Source organism: Hyperoodon ampullatus (assembly GCF_949752795.1).
Source record: "Hyperoodon ampullatus genome assembly, chromosome: X".
NCBI classification, from domain to species: Eukaryota; Metazoa; Chordata; class Mammalia; order Artiodactyla; family Ziphiidae; genus Hyperoodon; species Hyperoodon ampullatus.
In genome coordinates, this window is record NC_136913.1 from 89,195,663 (window position 1) to 89,216,510 (window position 20,848).

Sequence of the window (20,848 nt, forward strand, 5' to 3'; positions counted from 1 at the left end):
AGCTATGTATGTATAGCTGATTCACTTTGTTATAAAGCAGAAACTAACACACCATTGTAAAGCAATTATACTCCAAGAAAGATGTTAAAAAACAACAACAACAAAAAAAAAACAAAAAACAAAAATCAAGTATATATCTTATGTACTGGAAATAAACAATTAGAACATGAAAAATTTTAATGCCATTTGCAACGGCATCAAAATGAGTGAAGTAAATAGGGATAAATTTTAGGAAATACCTGAAGACTTATACACTGAAAACTACAGTATATTGCTGTGAGTAATCATGGAAGACCTGAAAAATGACAAAGTATACCATGTTCATGTATCAGAGGACTCAATACTGTCAAAGTGGTAATTCTCCCCAGATCTGAATACTCAGTATAATTCCAATTAAGATCCCAGCTGGCTTTTATTTGTGTGTGAAAATCTACAGGCTGATCCTAAAATCTGTAAGGGAATGCACAATATCTGTAGCAGTCAAAACAATCTTGAAAAAGAAGAGATATGGGAACATATGTATATGTATAACTGATTCACTTTGTTATAAAGCAGAAACTAACACACCATTGTAAAGCAATTATACTCCAATAAAGATTAAAAAAAAAGAATATCAGAGGACTGACAATAACTGACTTTGAGTCTTCCTATAAAGCTGTAGTAACCAAGACAGCATAGTATTGGCAAAAGGATGGGAGTGAAGATACACAGTATGTGTGTCTGCCATTCTTGCTGTCCGGTTTGCATGTCGCATTCCCCGTGCCCCATGAGCACCAAATTCAAGTGGACCCTTGATGAATGGGTGCTTAGCAAGACTCAAAGCAAGAAAAGGCAATCTCCTTACTTCTATGATTGCTGATAGCCAGGAGAGGCCACCTTTTCGGTTCCACTCAGAACTTACTTCCAGGGACTTCCCTGGTGGTCCAGTGGTTGAGAGAATCTGCCTTCCAATGAAGGGGACGTGAATTCAATCCCTGGTTGGGAAACTAAGACCCCACATGCCACAGGGCAACTGTGCACCACAACTACTGAGAACGTGGGCCACAAGTGGAGAACCCACGTGCCACAACTACAGAGTCCACATGCTCTGGAGCCTTCACGCCACAACTACTGAGCCCACATGCCACAACTAGAGAGAAGCTCGTGTGCTGCAACGAAGATCCCGTGTGCCACAACTGAGACCCAACGCAGCCAAAAATAAATATTAAAAAAAAACAACTTACTTCCAACACATAGTCACATTCCAAGAACCACAAATGACCAAGAAACCCAATCATATCCTTATTGACATGTATTACTTCCTTGAATTTGCCAGCCACTTACTGTTGAAAATGAAGACAAAGAAGAAAAGATAGAACAACCCACAGTTCCAGTTCCATTCTATGTGTGGAGAATGTGCACGTGTGCACGTACCAAGAAGTAAAATAAAAACAGTTGAGGTGGATAGACCTAGAGTCTGTCATACAGAGTGAAGTAAGTCAGAAAGAGAAAGACAAATACCGTATGCTAACACATATATATGGAATTTAAGAAAAAAAAATGAAGAACCTGGGGGTAAGACAGGAATAAAGACACAGACCTACTTGAGAATGGACTTGAGGATATGGGGAGGGGGAAGTGTAAGCTGTGACAAAGCGAGAGAGAGGCATGGACATATATACACTACCAAACGTAAAGTAGATAGCTAGTGGGAAGCAGCCGCATAGCACAGGGAGATCAGATGTGTGCTTTGTGACCGCCTGGAGGGGTGGGATGGGGAGGGTGGGAGGGAGGGAGATGCAAGAGGGAGGGGATATGGGAACAAGTGTATAAACTGATTCACTTTGTTATAAAGCAGAAACTAATACACCATTGTGAAGCAATTGTACTCCAAGAAAGTTGTAAAAAATAAAAAAAAATAAAAACAGTTGAGTCAGTTTTGTGCAGCATTCCACTGTTCTGGTAAGAAGTGAATACATATACAAAATATGAATTATGCAACTTTGGTGCTTCTGCATATGAGTAAAATGCTCTTATATTTGCATTTAAAACTGACATTGTACAATATAAAGATGGACTATATCATTTATGTTAATAGTTATAATTTTCAACTGTCCTTTACTTAGAACATTAAATAATAAATAGAAAGCACCATGTCAAGGTCAACATCAGTGGTCATAAATCACATTGATAGTATGCAGCTGTGATATCATGTGATGAAATGGCACTTTATCCTGTGATCTTCCTCCCCCGCACCCATAACCCCAGTTTAACAAAGAGAAAAACACCAGACAAATCTCAGTGGACAGGCATTCTATACATACCTGCCTAGTACTCATAAAGCTCATCAAAATCAGTAAAAGTCTGGGAAACTGTCACAGCCAAGAGGAGCCTAAGGGGAAATGACAACTAAAAATATGTGGTATTCTGGATAGGATCCAGGAGTAGAAAAAGGGCATTACCTAAGAAAAAGGAAATTTGAATAAAGTAGACTTTAGTTAATGACAATGTGTCAATACTGGTTCATTAACTACAACAAATGTACCATACTAATAAGATGCTCCTGGGTACGGAGTATATGGGAATCCTCTATAGTATCTTCTCAGTTTCTTTGTAAATCAAAAACTGTTCTAAAAAATGAAGTCTGCTAAAAAAAAAAAAAAAGTCAAAAGAGAGACCACAGAAAAAAGAAAAGCTTTATATGTTAGTACCTTTAATAGCACTTTTTCCCTTGCTTTTTGAACAAAGGGCTTTGCATTGTCATTTTACACTGGGCTCCGCAAATTATGTAGCCTATCCTGCCTCTGTCCCTACCTCTGTCACCCAGACTTCAGACTAGAGTTGTTTTGGACCCTTTTGAGAGTCCCTGAGGCCAAGAGTGAGTAAGGCTGTGAGTATGCTGGGGCCCAGGAGGGAAGAGTTCTGTGCTCTGAGTTCATCTGGATTCTGGGAAAGGCAGCAGCAGCCAGTCTGGAGAGGCCCCCACTCAGGCCAAATGGTGTTCCTAAGAGAAGCCCCTTCTCACCTCACCGCGGTGGGCAGTGTGGAGTCAGAGCATCCTAGAGCTGCAAGGGACCTCTTTCACCACAGCCCCTGACCCCACCTTTTAGGGAGAAGGAGGAGGACACAAAGAGAGGCATGGAGAGGGGTAGAAGGCTCCCAGCCTCCAGAGCCCTCCATCCAGTGACAGCCTGAGTCCTGCCCAGCCCAGAGCCAGGTACTGCCTCCCTTCAGCCCAGGTCTGGACCAGCTTTCCCTGTCCCTGAGTGTTTCCCAGAAGCCTGACTTGCCACCCCACCTTTCTTCAGAGTCCCTTGCTTGTTTCTCTGGACATATGCAGGGTGTGTGTGTGTATTTGTGTGTGTGTGTGTGTCTGTCTGTCTGTCTGTCTGTCTAGGCTCAGTTAGGATGAGGCCAGAAGCAGAAAAGAGGGGCTCTTGTCATTGCATTTCCCACTTGGCTATTTCCCCCAGGGCGGGGGTGGGGGAGGTGAGCCTGAGAGCCCCAGGCTAGACAGAGCCTGCTGCAGTCCCAGGCAGCAAGTCATGAGACCAAAGTACTGCCATGGGTGTCATTAGGAAAGAATGCAGAGGCAGTAGCAGCAGGGGGAACCTCCGGGCTGGAGAGGGCAGAACTCCTCAACTCCAAGTCCAGACAGACGGGCCCTGCAAAGGGAAACCAGCCCTCCATGGGGTCTGGGGGCAGTGCTGGAGAGGTGCTCAGAGGGCAGGGGGACTCTGTATCTGCCACAGAAGTACAGCCTCACCAGGGAGCAGGAATCCCTGAACCAGAAACCCACCCTGGGCTTCCTCAGATCCCCCAGAGAAAGGCCACACCCCTGAAGACTGTTGTCATGGCAGCAGCTGCCATGGCTGACTGCCTTCCCCCTTTGCCTGCATGGCTGCCCTGCCTGCCTTCTGGGACCTTCAGCTCCTGTTCCCTGAAAAGGCCTATGCTGCCCACCCTGGCTGCTTGTAAGCATGGCTGGAGCCCACTGCCCTGCAGCAGTTTTACAAAGTGGTTACAGTTTCAGTCTCTCATGCCACATTGCCAGGGTTTAGATCCCATGTCTGCTACTTACTATAATCTGTTTCCATGCGAACAATTTGTAAGCTCTCAGAGTTTTAGGTATCTCACTTTTAAAATGGAGTTCCTTAGACTTAAACCTTCAAAGAACCCTAAATCAGCAGTATCAAATCAAATCCATGGGAAGGATTATTTCATTGTCACCACCCTCCCTCCCCCCACATGCAGCCAAGTAGCAGACCACATTCCCTTTGTACCAAATGGTTGTCACCGTGGCAGAACCCCCTTCACCTTATGCTCTGTTGATAGCCCTTTCTCTAAAGGGAATCTCAAATCAGCTGTTGTCAGGCAGACTTAGAGCCAATATGAAGGTATTGTCTTCATTCCTTCTTTCCGGTTCTAGTTCCTCATACCTCCCTTGTCAGACCCCCATGTTTACCAAATGCTCATCAAGGGTTAATTTATACTGGTTTGGGAGCTTTCAGAGGCAACTATGTCTTCTATCAGCAGCAGCAGAAGGTAATTCCACCCTGAGAAAGGAAAGGAGGGAGCTGGCCTGGCAGAGTGTACTCCTGGCTGCCACACCCAAAGGGAAAAGGAATTGTTTCATTTGGAGTCAGAGCTCTTTGCTGAAGATCTCCTCTAGATCTTTCCTGAGCTTGCTGAATTTATCATCCAATTTAGTACTAATGGTGTGCTGTAAATTAATATTTTGTAGCTAATGTACTGAATGACAGAATCTGAATACAAAGAATGAGGGAGTGAATCTAACAGACAACATTTAACCCAGAAAAATACAAGCTTCTGCACTTGGGTTAAAAGTAAACTGATTTACAGAAGTGCATTAACAGGGATTTGGGGATCTCAGTTGACTGCAACTTAAAGTGGATTCAACTGTGTTATATGGCATCCACAAAATCTACTACGATCTTAGGATGCATCTGTAGATGTATCGTGGCTATTCTAGAATGAAGGGTGTGGTAAGATCACTCCATGCTACCCCAGGAAGAATATCCAGTATTTTCAGACATTTACAAATTCAGGAGCATGTAGAATGGTGAGTGACTTTGAACAAACATATCACGTCAGAAGGAGCTCAAACAACTGGGGAGGTTAAACCTAAAAAAGTCTTGGTGAGAACATAACTGTTTAAGGATTAAATGAGATAGTATATGGGATAGTGCTTAGTGCAATGCCTGGCACATGGGCTCAATTAATGTTAATAATAAAAGAATGATAATTAGTAGTATTATTAGTACTGTCATACTATTATTATTGTTACTAGCAGTACTCCAGGTCCTTTACACATACTGACTCATTTATTCTTCTTACCAATCCTATGAGGTAGGTACTATTTTGTCTCCAATTTTGCAGATGGGAAGTAGAGTCACAGAAAGGTCAAGTATATTGCCCAGTGTATCTCACAGATGGGCAGGGGAAAGAACAAGAACATTAACTTTGGCAGCGTCAGGTTGTCAAGGGTAAAAGGCACTTTTGTTATTTTACACTTGTTTTGTAACACTCCAGAGGGCAGAACCAGGACCAATGTGCATAAACTACAGGGAGGCAGATTTCAGCTCAAAGGGGGAAAAAAAAACACTGAATGATTAGAACTGTCTGAAATTTCACTGGAGTATCTCTTAAGGTAGTGAGTCCTCCATCACAGGATGTGAGGAAAAAAAGGATAAAAATGAAGAATGAATAAATGGGGCTCCTCTTGGAAAGAAACCATACAAATGATGAAGCCAACCCTTGGTGAAAAGAATAAAGAAGGTATAGTGAAACTTGGTTTAAAAGACACATATCATTGAAAAATTGAAAGGTAAAACAGTTATGGAAAATATATAAAGGTGAACTAATATCTATCTGTCTTGCTGCTATCTCAACACAAAGTAAACTAGATGTTGGAGAAAAGTGACAAAAAGCTCTTAAAATGGGAAATTCCACGTATGAATTTCTGTTTGGAAACTTACTAGACAGCCCAGGATCCTCACAGATCTGATGGTCACCTACCCTGAAAGTGTAAATTATAAGGAGAGGTATAGTCTGCTCTCTGGAAGAAAGGCCATCTGCATGATAAAGTAGCGTCCAGGCTGTGAGATGCAGGCATGAAGTTGAAGATCATAAAACACCATTAGATCCAAAAGTACATGCTTGTAATAACAACTGTGTTAGCATGATTTTCTTTTTTTTTTTTTTTTTTTGCGGTACGCGGGCCTCTCACTATTGCGGCCTCTCCCATTGCAGAGCACAGGCTCCGGACGCGCAGGCCTAGCGGCCATGGCTCACGGGGCCAGCCGCTCCGCGGCATGTGGGGTCCTCACGGACCGGAGCACGAACCCGTGTCCCCTGCATTGGCAGGCGGCCTCTCAACCACTGCGCCACCAGGGAAGCCCAAGCATGATTTTAATCCTGCTAATTTGTGTGTGCTCCAAAGAATTATTACATAGTTTAATATGAATGTCCTCTGTGCTGAATCTATCTTTTTGGGTATAGCAGTCCCAGGACCCAAATATTTGCAGATTTAATGAATTGATATAAATTTCCTCAACCAGCAACACCAGTAGGTGGCTGGTTAAAGATTTAGATCCCCAGCAAAATCTATTTATTCTATTATAAATAATAATTACTCAATAGTATATATATGGTACATATGTAATATAAATACATACATACATATATAATGCCATGCTCTCCACCAAAAGTGCTCCCATTTCAGATAATAAATAAGTTTTCAAACTATTTGTACATAGATGCACAAATGTGTATTTTGATTTATGAAAATCAAAGTACTCAGTCTTTTTAGATTTATGTATTGATACTTCACAAACTTTACTCTTTCTAGAGCTCTAGAACTGAATGATTACCAATTTAGACTGGAGCTTCTACTTGTGATTTAGGTCTGGAGACTCAAAAAAAATCCTTAAGTCATGTAAACGTGAAAGTTTATCTCCCATGAAAGTGACAAGAGATGAAAACCATGTTGATAGAGCCTAAACGGACATGATGGAGTTATGGATGTGGATTAAACCTGGAAGAGGTGGCATATGATAGTGACTCATTAAGGAGAAACAGTCAAATTTCAGTACAGGATCTGAACTGTAGGGGAAATAATGGGCCTTGGTAGCTGATGACAGGAGAATGAGGGAGAGAGGTGTGATCAGGGGAAGACGCAGAGAGGAAGAGGCAATAACCCTCAAGACTGGATGCTGACCGCGTCTAGTAACCAGGAAAAGGCAAATATAAACAGAGAGGTGAGTGACGACGATGTCTGGTATGTTAGGGGGTCAGGAAATATCGGCTGGTTGCGGCAGCACCGCCGCCGGTCAAAGTGGTAACTGGGGATCTGAGCTTGGCGGTGACGCGCGGCCATCACGTGACCAGAGCCTGTGTCTGCCCAAGTCCCTCTCGTCCTGGTCCTTTTTCCCTGTCCAGACACCATCTTCCTATTGCCCTTTGGTCGAGGGGAAAAACAGAAGGAAGTAAGTCCCCTCCGCCCTCTTAAATCGGTGTAAGTGTCGGTGCTGCCCAGTAACCCTTGGGATTGGGATGGCACAGAGTTCAGGCCTTCCCCTGTGCCCAGCCCCGCCCCGCCCCCGCGCCCATATTTCAGTGCAGAAAATGGTGGTCTAGGGGGTGGGGTGGGGAGGTGAGTGGGCCCCCCAACGGGAAGGAAACACGGACACTTAGAAACAGCTTCTAAGTAGTCCTTCGCTTTCACTTCCCGCCTGGAAACAAATGGCGAGCATTGCGGGGTTGGCGGGGGTCGGGGGAGAACGAAGCTTTGCGATGGGGCGGGGGGGAGGAGAACACGGGGGGAGGCAGCTGGTGCCTGTAAAAGGGACGTGAGTCAGTCCTTCCCTCATCCCCTCTCCCCGCCCCCTACCCTGTCTTGTCGTCTGTCTGCAGCTCCGCAGGTCACAGCGGGGCACCTGGAGGAGAGGATGCCTAGGAGCCAGCCGCCGGGAGAGGTCCAGGTCGGGGTAGGGTTGGGCAGAGGGCCGGGATGGGGTGAGAGGGAGGGGGCTGGAGGGAGCCGGAGGGAGCCGGGTCCGCGGCACTGCCAGCCCGCCCCGCCCCGGCCCCAGCGGGAGAGGCCTCTGTGGCAAGGCCTGCCGGGAAAATGGTGGGCTTTCGGAAGGCGGGGGTGACAAGCTGTGGGGGGGCGGGGGCGGGGAAACGACCAGACGCGGCGGGGTCCCGGGGGCCGAAGAGCCCCTCGGCCAGCGTAGGTTGGAGTACCCGGGCCCAGGCTCAGGAAGAGGCAGGTATTGGAACCCATGGGCGGGGTTTTGGTCCAGACAGCGAGTATTCTGACTCGCCTTTGCCTTTCCTGTCTCCTGTGAATAACCGTGCTTAAAAAAGACCATCCTGAACATGGAAAAAGCCTGCCAAGAGCCCGAGGAGCAGCCACAGAGCCCGCCCAAGGCGGAGGAGGAGCGGCCTCCTGTGGAGCACTCTCCCGAAAAGTCGTCTCCGGAGGAGCCGTCTTCAGAGGAGCAATCCTCGGAGGAGGACTTCTTTCCTGAGGAACTGCTTCCTGAGCTCCTTCCTGAGATGCTCGTGTCCGAGGAGCGCCCTCCTCAGGAACGCCTGTCTAGGAAGGACCTTTTTGAGGAGCGCCCTCCCATGGAGCAGCCTCCTTGCGGAGTGGGCAAACATAAGCTAGAAGAGGGAAGCTTTAAAGAAAGGCTGGCTCGCTCCCGCCCGCAATTTAGAGGGGACATACACGGCAGAAATTTAAGCAATGAGGAGATGATAAAGGTAGCAGAGGAGATGGAAGAGATGAAGCGAGTACGAAACAAATTGATGATCATGCATTGGAAGGCAAGGCGGAACCGTCCTTATCCTATTTAATGTGTTCGGCCTTTAATTCTGTTTTGCCTGGTATGAGTATTATCACCTGACCTTTGTTTGCTTTTTCTCATGTACCTTACCCCGTCTTCCTAATCTTAACTTTGCGTGGCTTTATTTGAGGTGTTTTGCCTGTAACTGGCATAAAATTGCCCCCCCATCTGCAAGTCCCCCTCTTTCCATTATGTCTTCTCCATTTGCATGGAAAGATGTACATTATATATTGTGAAGTGAAAAAAGCAATTTTCAAAAAGTATATGTAGTATCCCCTTTTTGTAAAAAATGTATATTTATATATTAATATGCAAAGAAAAAACTGAAAGTATATACTTCAAAGGCTTAACAGTGGTTATCTGTGGTAAGATAACAGGTGATTTGTTTGTTTTTCATTTTTGCTGCATCTGAATTTCTCATTTTTTCAAGATGAACACATTTTACATGTGTTGCAAAAAAAAAACCCAATATAATAGAAAAATTGTAAAGCAATTTAAAAATAATGTCAATCGGCTTATAAAGATCATGTGGCACTTAATAAATACTTGACAGAACTTAAATCCCATGTTTTATTTCTGAATCTCTTAGGCAGAAATGTAAACAAGGTACTGTACTCATATTTGTTTAAGGGTCATTCTTTTCCCATTTAAATAGGAATAGGACAATTTACAGGGCTGCTGAGGAACCAAATGAGGTAAAGGTCATGTGAGTTGTATTTTTTCCCCCTACTTGCACATGCTGGACCCCATCCCCTATAGATTCCCTTCAGATACTGGGGATAGTACCCAAAGGAGGTCTCGTTTGCACTCACAAATCCTGTGCGATTCCAGGTGAGTGCCACATTCCATTCCTGTCCTGCTATTCTCTTCCCTTAGATACCACCATGTCTGCTGGGTACAGCTGCCCCTTCTCCTGGGTCCTGCTCCTTTCATGGCCCCCATCACAGCTGAGGTGCCAGAGTCCTCCAGGTGCAAAGCTTTACTGATTGCTCTGGAGTCCCTGCTGGGCCAAAGCTGAACTGTGTCTCTTAACAGATATATGAAGGATGCCCCTCCTCTAGCTTTAATATTACACCTGTCCAGGTGGATACCACCCCAGTGCTGCTTAGACCTCTATGTCTTAAAGAATTCTTAGCAGAATAGTCTTTCCTATTTATTTTTTTCCCCAAAAGCCTCCCTTTTCTCCATTGGGCACAAACATGAGTTCACTGGGACCTGGGCTCGGAGATGAATATGTGAGCCAGACACAATGCTTTGTGCTCAAAATTGGAACCCCCTCCCAAATAATCTCCAAGGATAACTATGGTTTTAATTGCCCAACACTTGCTTAGGGTGAGTTCTCTCCCAGGGGCTTTTGGCAGGCTTGCCTTACCAATTCATCTGACTTACTCAATATGTATAAGTTAAAGAGGAAATTAAGACCTAAGCTCAGGGACTTCCCTGGTGGTCTGCTGGGTAAGACCCCTTGCTCCCAATGCAGGGGGCCTGTGTTCAAACCCTGGTTGGGGAACTAGATCCCGCACACATGCCACAACTAAAGATCCCGCGTACGGCAACTAACACCAGGCACAGCCAAAATAAACAAATATTAAAAAAATAAGGCAAGCTCAAACTAGGACATTTCCCTTCTGCCCCACCCCACATCAACAAGAAACATGCAAAAGTCATTAAAGCGTTATGTGTGTGTGTGTGTGTGTGTGTGTGTGTGTGTGTGTCTGTATCAGGTGTTATGATTTCTGTTAAACTCCTTTTTAAAAATCTAAGATTTGTAAGTAATTAAAGTACTATATATATGCATATACATATATATGTGTCTGTATCAGATATTATGATTTCTAAGATTTTGTTTTATTGATCATGTTAATTCTAGAAACACAGATAGTGGCTAATAATTTTTGAATTATGACCCAGTCCTGAACCCAGTCTGTCTGATGGACTATGTTAGCTTCAGTGTGTTCACATCTCTAGAAAACATGAATTGCAATTCCAAAGGGATCACGTTAGGGGGAGGGATTCTTTCCCCAAATTCAATGTTAAAATTATTCAAATATTTCAGGTATCAGTGTTTCTCCTATAAAGTAAGCAGAGACCTGGGCTCTACCCCAGACCCACTAAATCTGCTTTTCTGTATATGAGCACACAAGGTGGAGAGACACTGCTATCTATATAAAATATACTCCTGGTTTTAGTAAGCGTAAACTATGACATAAATAGAAGAAAGTACAGATGATTATATCAGAATTAAAGAGGTGAAAGGCTTGTCCAGCCATATATTTAAATAAGGAATTAAAAACAACCTCATCAACTTTACTACATAAAATTTAGATTTTTTTTTGCAACAAAGCAAGACCATACACAGAATAAAAACCTAAGAGAGATGACAAAACAGCAAGATGTATTTCCTATGGTTGACATTATGTAGTGCCTTGCATTACTTCCTTACAATATGAGTAAGGTACATCAGAAATAAATTCAACGTTCTCCTTTGGTAATCAGATCTCAAAATGGTAAGCCAGTCCTGTGCCCTTAATTTTGCTTTTGTTTTAATTTTTTCACTGTGTGATGCCATTAGGGGGGATCTTCATGTCTCCAGACCATTCCTCAAGGTTCTGGTAGCCTGATGGATGCTGATTGGGTTGGATTCTGGCTGGAGTGATGACGGTTCCAGCAACTCACTTGCCAGTTCTATAGGACAGGATAAATCTAGCCCCTTGGGTGCTCTGAGGCATGACACTGGGGCAGGATGTGGAAAGGCTCCCCCAAGGCACACTCTCCAGGGTGGTCTGACTTTGGTTTCTCTTCTCCAGTCTACAGCAGGCACCAGACTTCTTCTAGGTTGATGGCCAGGCTGTCCTGGACATACACACCAGGAGGACAACGACTGTCCCATTGCAGGTCAGAGCACTTTGCCTCTCTTTCCTTTTCCCTGTCTCTTTTGGGGAACCTTTTATAGGGGAGGAGATAAAGCCCAAGGATTCCCAAGTGGAAACATTGGTCGGGACAATCTCTGAGCAAACAGACGTCTGACCTGGCTGGGCCTGACCAGGTAACTTGGGGCTGAAGCAGAAGGGGCTGGCCCTTCTGTCAGAGTCCAGTGAAGTAGGCCCCTGAAATGGGGTCAGACCTCTGACACGACCTCACCCATCCCTCTCCCACTCACGTTGCTCAGATTCCCAGAAGGGCCTCAGATGTGCCCTGGCCTGTTTGGGTGGTTCTGTGGTGACTTTAGGTCTGTGTGTGCCTGGTGCGGCGCTTCTGATGTCTGCGTCAGCCCAGGCCCAGAGGCATGGGAGCCCCCAGGTAAAGGGAGCTTCAAAGGCATGTGGTCTCACAGTTCAGGAGAAAAGGGGTGGCACCTCCTGTGTGAACACCCCTATGCACTGCAGGCCTAGCCCACGACTTGGAGGTCAAGGCAGTCAGGCTGTGGATTGGTGTGAAGATGCTTTTGGAGGCGTTGATGGTGGAGGGTCAGCAGCATCCAGAGCCTGGTTCTCTGGCCCCCTCACCACTTCCCTGCCCGCACAGAAGGCTGATATCCCCATCCCGTGTCCAAGAAGCTACTTGCCTGGCCAACTCCAGAGCAGGAAGCGTTGAGGGTCCAGGACCCTGGAGAGAGCTGTCTGCTAAGCAGGATGCCCAAGCCCTTGGGAGACAGAGCCTGGGAGTGGGAGACCCTCTGGTGAGGCAAGGTAGAGGGATTGGGTCCAGGGTCCTTGCAAAATGCCCAGAGACTCCTCCCTCTCCCATTCAGATATATAAACTCAATTATTTTTACAAATGAGGAAGATTATACAGATAAATAAGAAGTAGACCCTGTGTTCTAACCCAGATTTGTCTGAATCAAGTTCTATGTTCTCCCCACTGTGCCACACTGCCTCCAATTTAGATTGTAGCTTTCTGGGGCTTAGGGAATAATTGATTTAGACTTGCTAAGTATGGTATCCTTGTTGGTTTGTGCATTTGGGTGAGCTTCCACACTATTATCTTTTTCCAGGTGGAACCGTCCAGTAGTCAGTTAGATATGTGTCTAGAATTCGGAAAAGAGATTGGCATGGAAATACTGATTTTGGTTGGTGGTACCTGGTGCATAGTAAGCAAGAATCTAATTGTATATCCTTCTGTCCTTTCCTATAAATATATATTTTTCAAACAGAAGTGCGATTCTACTGAATTCACTAAATCATAGTCTGTGTGTAGAAAATGAACTTTTTCTTTAGACCTCTACCAAGATAATACGTTTTGAAGAGTATTTAGAAACTAGAGGTAAGCGCGCCATCTGGTGGCCTTAGCCAGACTGCGAGCAGAAAACAGCTAAAGAGAGAGGGAAGGAGATAAACTATTGGGTGATAGGGGAGAAAACCTCAATCCTGACTCACACTGGACTGACACAGTATCAGCCTCTTCCTGGGGGTGAGGTGGCACAAGAAGCAACCTATAGTTAGATGGTTTTTCCCTGTCCCAAGTCAAGATAAGTGTGTTTGTGCAAGTGTGTGTGTTTAAACTGAGTGATCTTATACTATTTTCACTTTTTCTCTGATTGTGGAAGTTACATGTTTCTACTAGAAAATATCTGCAAATGTAGACAAGTATAAAAGAAGATATGAATTACTTATAATTTCTCTACCCAGAGAAAATAATTAATATTAACATGCATGTACTTACATTGTGTGTATATATATCTCCTTTTACATACTCATCAATTTACTTTTTATATAGTATATATGTATATTACTTTATATATTTATATATTATACATTTAAATACTTTTATGTATTCATATGTATATTTGTATTTATATCTTATATAGCATATATTTTATTTAGTCCTTTATTTTTCCTTGTACACGTGAAATGACATTCATATGGGTATTCATTCTATCAACCACACTGCTTGGTGAAGAAGATAATCTTACCTTGTGTAGTTAAGCTGGCTAAAATTGAATGAATTTATTATAAGCATTTAAAAAAATAAGCTTTAGTATCAATAGTGTACTTATGTAAAACTGAAACTTAATTTTCTTTTTCTCTGGTACAAGGAAAAAGTTTTATGGACTATTAGTCTGCTCATGATAAGAGATTGTGAAAGATTTTTCTTTACCTTTTAAATAATCTGCCTAGAAAGCGAAGATATTGTGTCTTACCAAGGTAGTTACCTATGCTTCATATTGTATTTATCATCAGGTCTTTGATTACTTAAAACCAAGTCTTCTCAATATTTCCTTTAAAATCTTTTTTCACTTTGGTTAGATGGAAATTAAGTAGCTTCATAATGATCTGTGATCCTTTATAGTCAAGTGTCCACGTTCTTATTTTTGACTAACTTCCCAAAATCAAATTCTAAATGAAGTCTTTTTGACCTCAAACTAATTTTGGAATTTTCTAAAGGCGCCCTGGAAAATCTCAAAAGATTTGTTCTCTCTCCTTTAAAAAAAAATGAGATATTAAACTAATTAGGCTTATTTGATATTTTAAACTGTCTTTGGGTTATATTTGTATACGTTATTAATATAAGTGTTCCAGAAATTGCATGAAAATTCTACACTTCTGATATGTCCGGGTATAATGTTATCAGTCATAATGCTAGTTATTATCTTAAAATATTGTGTGAGAGAAATAACCGAATTTCCTTATCAATTGCATTATAATGTACTCTCATCAGATCTTTAACGATGGCCACTTTTTTTTTTTTTTCCGGTACGCGGGCCTCTCACTGTTGTGGCCTCTCCCGTCGCGGAGCACAGGCTCCGGACACGCAGGCTCAGCGGCCATGGCTCACGGGCCCAGCTGCTCCGCGGCATGTGGGATCTTCCCGGACCGGGGCACGAACCCGTGTCCTCTGCATCGGCAGGCGGACTCTCAACCACTGTGCCACCAGGGAAGCCCAACGATGGCCATTTTTAAGCCTCTTGTCATTTATAGATAGTTACCGTTTTATTCTGATGATTTTGCAAAAGTGCTTCAACTTCAAGGAGATTCATGAAAAGGACTCCGAGAAGTACAGATTTCTGGTAACTTTCACATCATACCACTGAACTGGGTAAGAATCTATAGAACTCTAATGAAAAACTGGATTCATTGTCATTATTATGACCTAGTATGAGTGTGTTTTGTATTTGGTAATTGCAATCATTGTTGCTTTTGTTGTGGTCATCCATTTACAATGCTTGGTGTCAGTTTATTTATCTCTTGTAAAAATAAAATACAGTGTGTGTGTGTGTGAAAAAAAAACAACTGGATTCATAAGACTGCTAACAAAAGATCAAGATCAACAAGAGTTAATTTACGTGGGATTGAATCAACTAACGAGGATGATTATAATTTTTTATGACTTTGAAACATCTTGGTTCTCTAATGTTTTGTTTGCCAAAGTTAAGGAAACCTCTTTTTATTTTCTCTTAAGCTGTCTATGATTTACAGCTAGTTGGTAAAGTATACCCTTATGAACAAAGGTGAAACAGTTACTTTTTCTCCCTGTCTGATCCCTCCAGAGTTTGGAAACTTACTGGGTAGTTTTTTGTTGTTGTTGTTGTTTTTTACTGGGTAGTTTTCATGGCAATGTAGTTGTTTGCATTGGTTCAATAAGAATCCGTTCTTGTAACAGGACACAGTTAGAAACATTGTTTATATTAACAAGGCATTAACTGTGTAGGGGAAGAAAAATAATTCACTCTACACTTCTAAGGCCTTGGCTGAGATCTGCTGTTAATAAAAGACAGATTAACAGGAGAAAAACAAGCAGAAGTTTAATACCATGTATACCTCCTGTATAAATAGGAGATACCCAGGAAAACTTAGTAGCTCCCCCAAATGGCCCAAGCCATCACCTTAAATACTATCTTCAGCTAAAGACAAAAGACGTTGGTGGGGGTGGGGGCAGTCTCGGGCGGTTACTGTTACTGAACCGGGTTCGTTTGCCTGATGTTCAGCAAGCCAAATGATGAGATGCTGAGGTTTTATAGCAGAGGACAAGATTATTCACAAGGCAGCCATGTGAGGAGACAGGAGAACAAGTCTCAGATCTACCTTCCCAATGTTGAGGGGCTTGAGATATTTATGGGATAAAGAAGCAGGGTGGTCTTAGGCATGGGGAAAGGTGATTGGAGGTAGGGAAAAGGTTAGGTAATTTGTGTTCTGTGCAGGCATATCTGAGTTATGTGCTTCTTCATGGGATGTATGTTAAAAAATGGAGGTGCTAGGGAGATCAGCTTGGTGCTTTGTGACCACCTAGAGGAGCAGGATAGGGAGGGTGGGAGGAAGACGCAAGACAGAGGAGTTATGGGGATATATGTATATGTATAGCTGATTCACTTTGTTATAAAGCAGAAACTAACACACCATTGTAAAGCAATTATACTCCAATAAAGATGTTAAAAATAAATAAATAAATAAGTAAGTAAGAAGTAAAATTCAAGGCTTTTCCCAGTTTCGTGGGTAATAATAAATACTAAATCGTTTTTCTTCTGGGTCTTGAAAGACAGTCCTCTGGGAATGTTTTATGTCAGAATAGGACAGGCCATGGTCCATCTAAGCCTGTACAAAATGACAGGTAGCTTCCCTCCTGACTTCCATCAATCTTCATATTATCAGATGACACTAACAAGCATGATTCTATAGCTTTATATGAGTGTGATGAGTAAGACCAAAACAAAACGCCTAAGTACTTTTAAAGCAATATCCCAAAACTTAGAAAGTCAGTGAGTTTCTGAAAGATTTTGTAAAGCAAAACAGTGTATATCGAATTCTACCTTCTTACTGAGGATGGTATGTAGTAGAAATGTTTCTCTTTTATGCAAAAATCTGAAAATAGATGAACTGAGTAGAAAATCTGAGTCAAGGAAGGGTTAAAGTGCAAAGTTGACCACGGCATCAGGGGTATCAAACACTAATAAAATGTACCTGGAGAGAGATGTTCATCCATGCTTTTCCTTTAATAAAGCTTGGTGGAATGTCTCATGACAAAAAAAAAAAAAAAAAGGAGGTGTTTAGCATGATCTAAGGGTGGAGTTTTCAGCCCTCTGATGTTAAAAGGTCCTTTGTCAGATACTGGCACAGGCCTAGTTTTAGGATTGGTGGTCCCAACCAGTTTTAGCCAGCTTGAACTGGACAGGACCTACTCCAAGTTCCTGGAAAACAACTTAAGCCTCGTTACTATAGTGACCCATACGTCAGAGGCTTTATCTGTAGGGGTGGTTAAGAAGTCTTATGATATATTACCTAAGCTTGGAGGGTATGCAATTAAAGAAGGGAAAAAAGAGAGAAAAAAATATCTAAAGCAACCTTAATCAGTACAGGCAGATTACAAGCAGAGGGTTTTTTTTAACAAGCTGTTCCCTTATCTGCTGTTCTGTAAGACACACTCAAGGATTTCTGTTAAGGCGCCAGCTTCTGTTAACCCTATAGGGCATGGTTTTGTTATCAGGCAAAGCACAGTAAACAAGAGCGTGGTTGTTATGTAGCTTTGTTTGCTCCTTCTCCATGAATTTCTAGAGATTTTGTCATCCTCCTCTTCCTGGTACCAAGAGGGAGACACTCTTACAAAGATTTCCCTTACTAGACTTATTTTGCAAACAAATTAGTCTTATGTTGATTATCTCTGATAGAAATGGGGGTGTCTGTAGAGAGTAAAATTGTTTTCAGTGGAAACTATAATGCACCTGTGTGGATTTCAGATTCTAGTCCTGTTAAATGGCTTTGAGGTTTTGGGCTTCCCTGGTGGCCCAGTGGTTGAGAGTCTGCCTGCCGATGTAGGGGACACGGGTTCGTGCCCCGGTCCGGGAAGATCCCACATGCCGCGGAGCGGCTGGCTCCGTGAGCCATGGCCGCTGAGCCTGCGTGTCCGGAGCCTGTGCTCCGCAACGGGAGAGGCCACAACAGTGAGAGGCCCGCGTAATGCAAAAAAAAAAAAAAAAAAAAAAAAAAAAAAATTCCAGTTGTCACTCCTCCAACTACTTATTCTTTATTTTATTTTATTTTATTGTTTTTGCGATACACGGGCCTCTCACTGTTGCGGCCTCTCCCATTCTGGAGCACAGGCTCCGGACGCGCAAGCTCAGCGGCCATGGCTCACGGACCCAGCCGCTCCGTGGCATGTGGGATCTTCCCGGACCGGGGCACGAACCCGTGTCCCCTGCATCGGCAGGCAGACTCTCAACCACTGGGCCACCAGGGAAGCCCCCTCCAACTACTTCTAATTGGGTCTGTTACAGTAAAATGGCAGACCAAGGGAGTGAGATTTTAATCATACAATACTCAGATCCAGAACTCAGAACTCAGAAATATTTCTGATTCAGTGCCTATTTTCCAAATTGAGGCAGGACTATGCCCCATTTTAGCAGGAAGTGGCCAGAGCCATCATCATCCAGTTCCCTGAATTGAAACTGAGCAGGACTCTGTGGGGCTCTGGAGTACAAATCCTTTCTGTGTCCCCTGTTTCTTGTTTGTAGTATTTAGACTTCATTCAGCCTCCTTGACCATCCCTGAATTCCAAAGGGCAGATTCAAACAGTTGCTAATCAGAGAAGGGAGGGGATACAGAAACAGGGGAGTCAAGTGGTGGTACAGCCTTGGGGCAGGCTTCTGGCTCCTCCTAAGGAGTATGCATAGCAATACCTTTGAGTTCTTCTGCAGGAACTAAGGCCCCCACCGAGGTGGAGGATGGTAACTTCAATCTCAGTGCAAGATTCCTGGAGCAATGTCCTGTTACTTTGCCACCAACCAATCAGAAGAAAGTCACACATCCTGCAGATTTTGCCTTCCTTTTCTGGGCCCAGTGATGACCATACATTTAGACCTCCTGTTTGGCCCCTGTCTGTTTCATCTCCGACAGGGTTCAACAGTTTCAGGCTAAATTGTTGTTACCATGAGGGTGAATACTGGTTTTGGGCACAGAATACCTCGATTTAGATCAGGTAGAGAGAGACTTCTACTCTACTAGGCAGGACTATGCCCATTCTCAGCAGGAAATAGTTACAGAAGAAAGAGACCTCTGCCCCAATTCCCAAGAAGTATCTTGGGTATGAAGTCTCTCGGGGGGAGTTGTTAGGGAAACCACTGACTGAAACCACCCACCCTGGCCAGGCACCACAGTAACCATTTGCATGAGTTATCTTAAACAGGAGGTCCTGGCAAGGAACACGGAATTAACAAGCCACCACCAACTGGAAGAATTCGGGAAAGGTCAAAAGGAGACAGGAGACGCCAGTCCATATTTCCTCCCGGAATCCTTCTCACTGGGATCCGTCTTGGCTGAGTGAAGCAAACGCCACCAGGAAGGATCCTGAGTCAGAATGATTGGCCAGAGACAACCGGGAAACTAATTCCATCACCATAAAACCCGAGACTGCGAGCCATGTGGCAGAGCAGTCCTCCTGGGTTTCCTTACCCTCCTGCTCTCCACCCGGGTGCCCCTTCCCAATAAAAGTCTCTTGCTGTGTCAGCAGGTGTGTCTCCTCGGACAATTCTTTTCCGAGTGTTAGATAAGAGCCCACTCTTGGGCCCTGGAAGGCGTCCTCCTTCCTGCAACAGTGAGATGGAGGTGGGCATGTCTGGGATCAAGCTAAGGGGAAGCTGACTTGGAATTACATTTAGTTGGGTTCAATTGGATAATTTATACATGTGTTTCTCAGCCACTTCCATGTATGATTAAGTAATTACTAGTAAGATTTCACAGTGTAGTGAGTAGAAGCTCTAGGATTCAAACTAGGGTTGTCTGATTCTAATGCTAATGAACTAATGCTACACTCTGTTGCCTTTCATATGTTTAGGGAACCATGAACAAATTTTACAGCTCAAATTAATACCATGGTGGTTTAACACCAGCTACTTGCCAGCATTTGATGCTATTTCCCACTTCATTACCTGATTCCAAGATACTTTTTTTAGTCTTGGCTCCCATTGCTGCCCTATAAGTACGTATGATATGATTTATCAAAAATGCACTCCTGGTCTTTTGCTACACTGACCACATGTATGGTTTTGCCCAATCACATCCACACAGGTTCATATTAATTTCTTCGTGATGTGGCATGAAATACTGACATTGACTAAGATACCCTAAAACTCAAAATCACTACTACAATGAGGACTGTGGGGGAGGACAAATAATTTTCCTTCTACCCTTCTAGGTTCTTGGCTGAGACCCTCCTGTAATAAAGAACAGATTAATAAGAGAAAAACAAACACATTTAATAACACGTATAGGGACTTCCCTTGTGGTGCAATGGTTAAGACTCTGCACTCCCAATGCAAGGGGCCTGGGTTTGATCCCTGGTCAGGGATCTAGATCCCGCGTGCTGCAACTAAAAGCCCGCATGCCACAAGTAAAGATCCCACATGCCGCAACGAAGATCTTGCACAGGGCAATGAAGATCCTGCGTGCTGCAACTAAGACTGGGCGCAACCAAATAAATAAATATTTTTTAAAAATGTATAGAGGAGAGACCCAGCAAAACTGAGTAACTCCACAAAATAGCCCAAGACACCACTTTAAATATCTTCTTCTAAAGACAAAAGATGTTGCTGGGGGGTGGGGGGGTGGCCAGTTATGGGAGGTGACCAGGAAAAGCACAGTAAACAAGAGTAAGGTTGTTATGCAAATTTGAGTCGTTGCCTTCTCCATTGATAAGTTTCTAGAGATTTAGTCATCCTTCTCTTCCGAGCACTGAGAGGGAGACACCTCTACAAATGGAGATTTCCCTTATAAATGTAAATCTCTCTTACAAAAGCGTAATTTACCAGTTTTCTGAGCTTCTGCTAGTGAAACCATGCATCTCAGATTGGGACTTGAACCCACGTGCTGGGACTTGAACCCAGCTAAACCCCAGATTGGAACGTGAACCCAGCCAAAACCCAGATTAGGACTTGAACCCACGGTCTTTTAACTGAGATCACACACCTGGTCTCAGGACTTAATGAAGCTCAGGTTCTTGATGTTTTATTACAGAAAGAATTCAGTGAGAGGCAAAGTGATAAGTAAGAAGTGGATTTAGGGCCTCCCTGG

At 43.5% G+C, this 20,848-nt stretch overlaps 1 protein-coding gene across 1 annotated transcript; it reads left to right on the top strand.

Moving 5' to 3' along the window:
- Window positions 1-7,949: 7,949 nt before the first annotated feature.
- On the top strand, window positions 7,950-8,862 carry TCEAL1 (transcription elongation factor A like 1; the record flags this gene model as incomplete). The annotated part of the gene is made up of 2 exons (XM_079727758.1): window positions 7,950-7,988; window positions 8,371-8,862. The coding sequence occupies 2 exons, from the start codon at window positions 7,950-7,952 to the stop codon at window positions 8,860-8,862; spliced, it is 531 nt and encodes a 176-aa protein (XP_079583884.1).
- Between the last annotated feature and the right edge of the window lie 11,986 nt (window positions 8,863-20,848).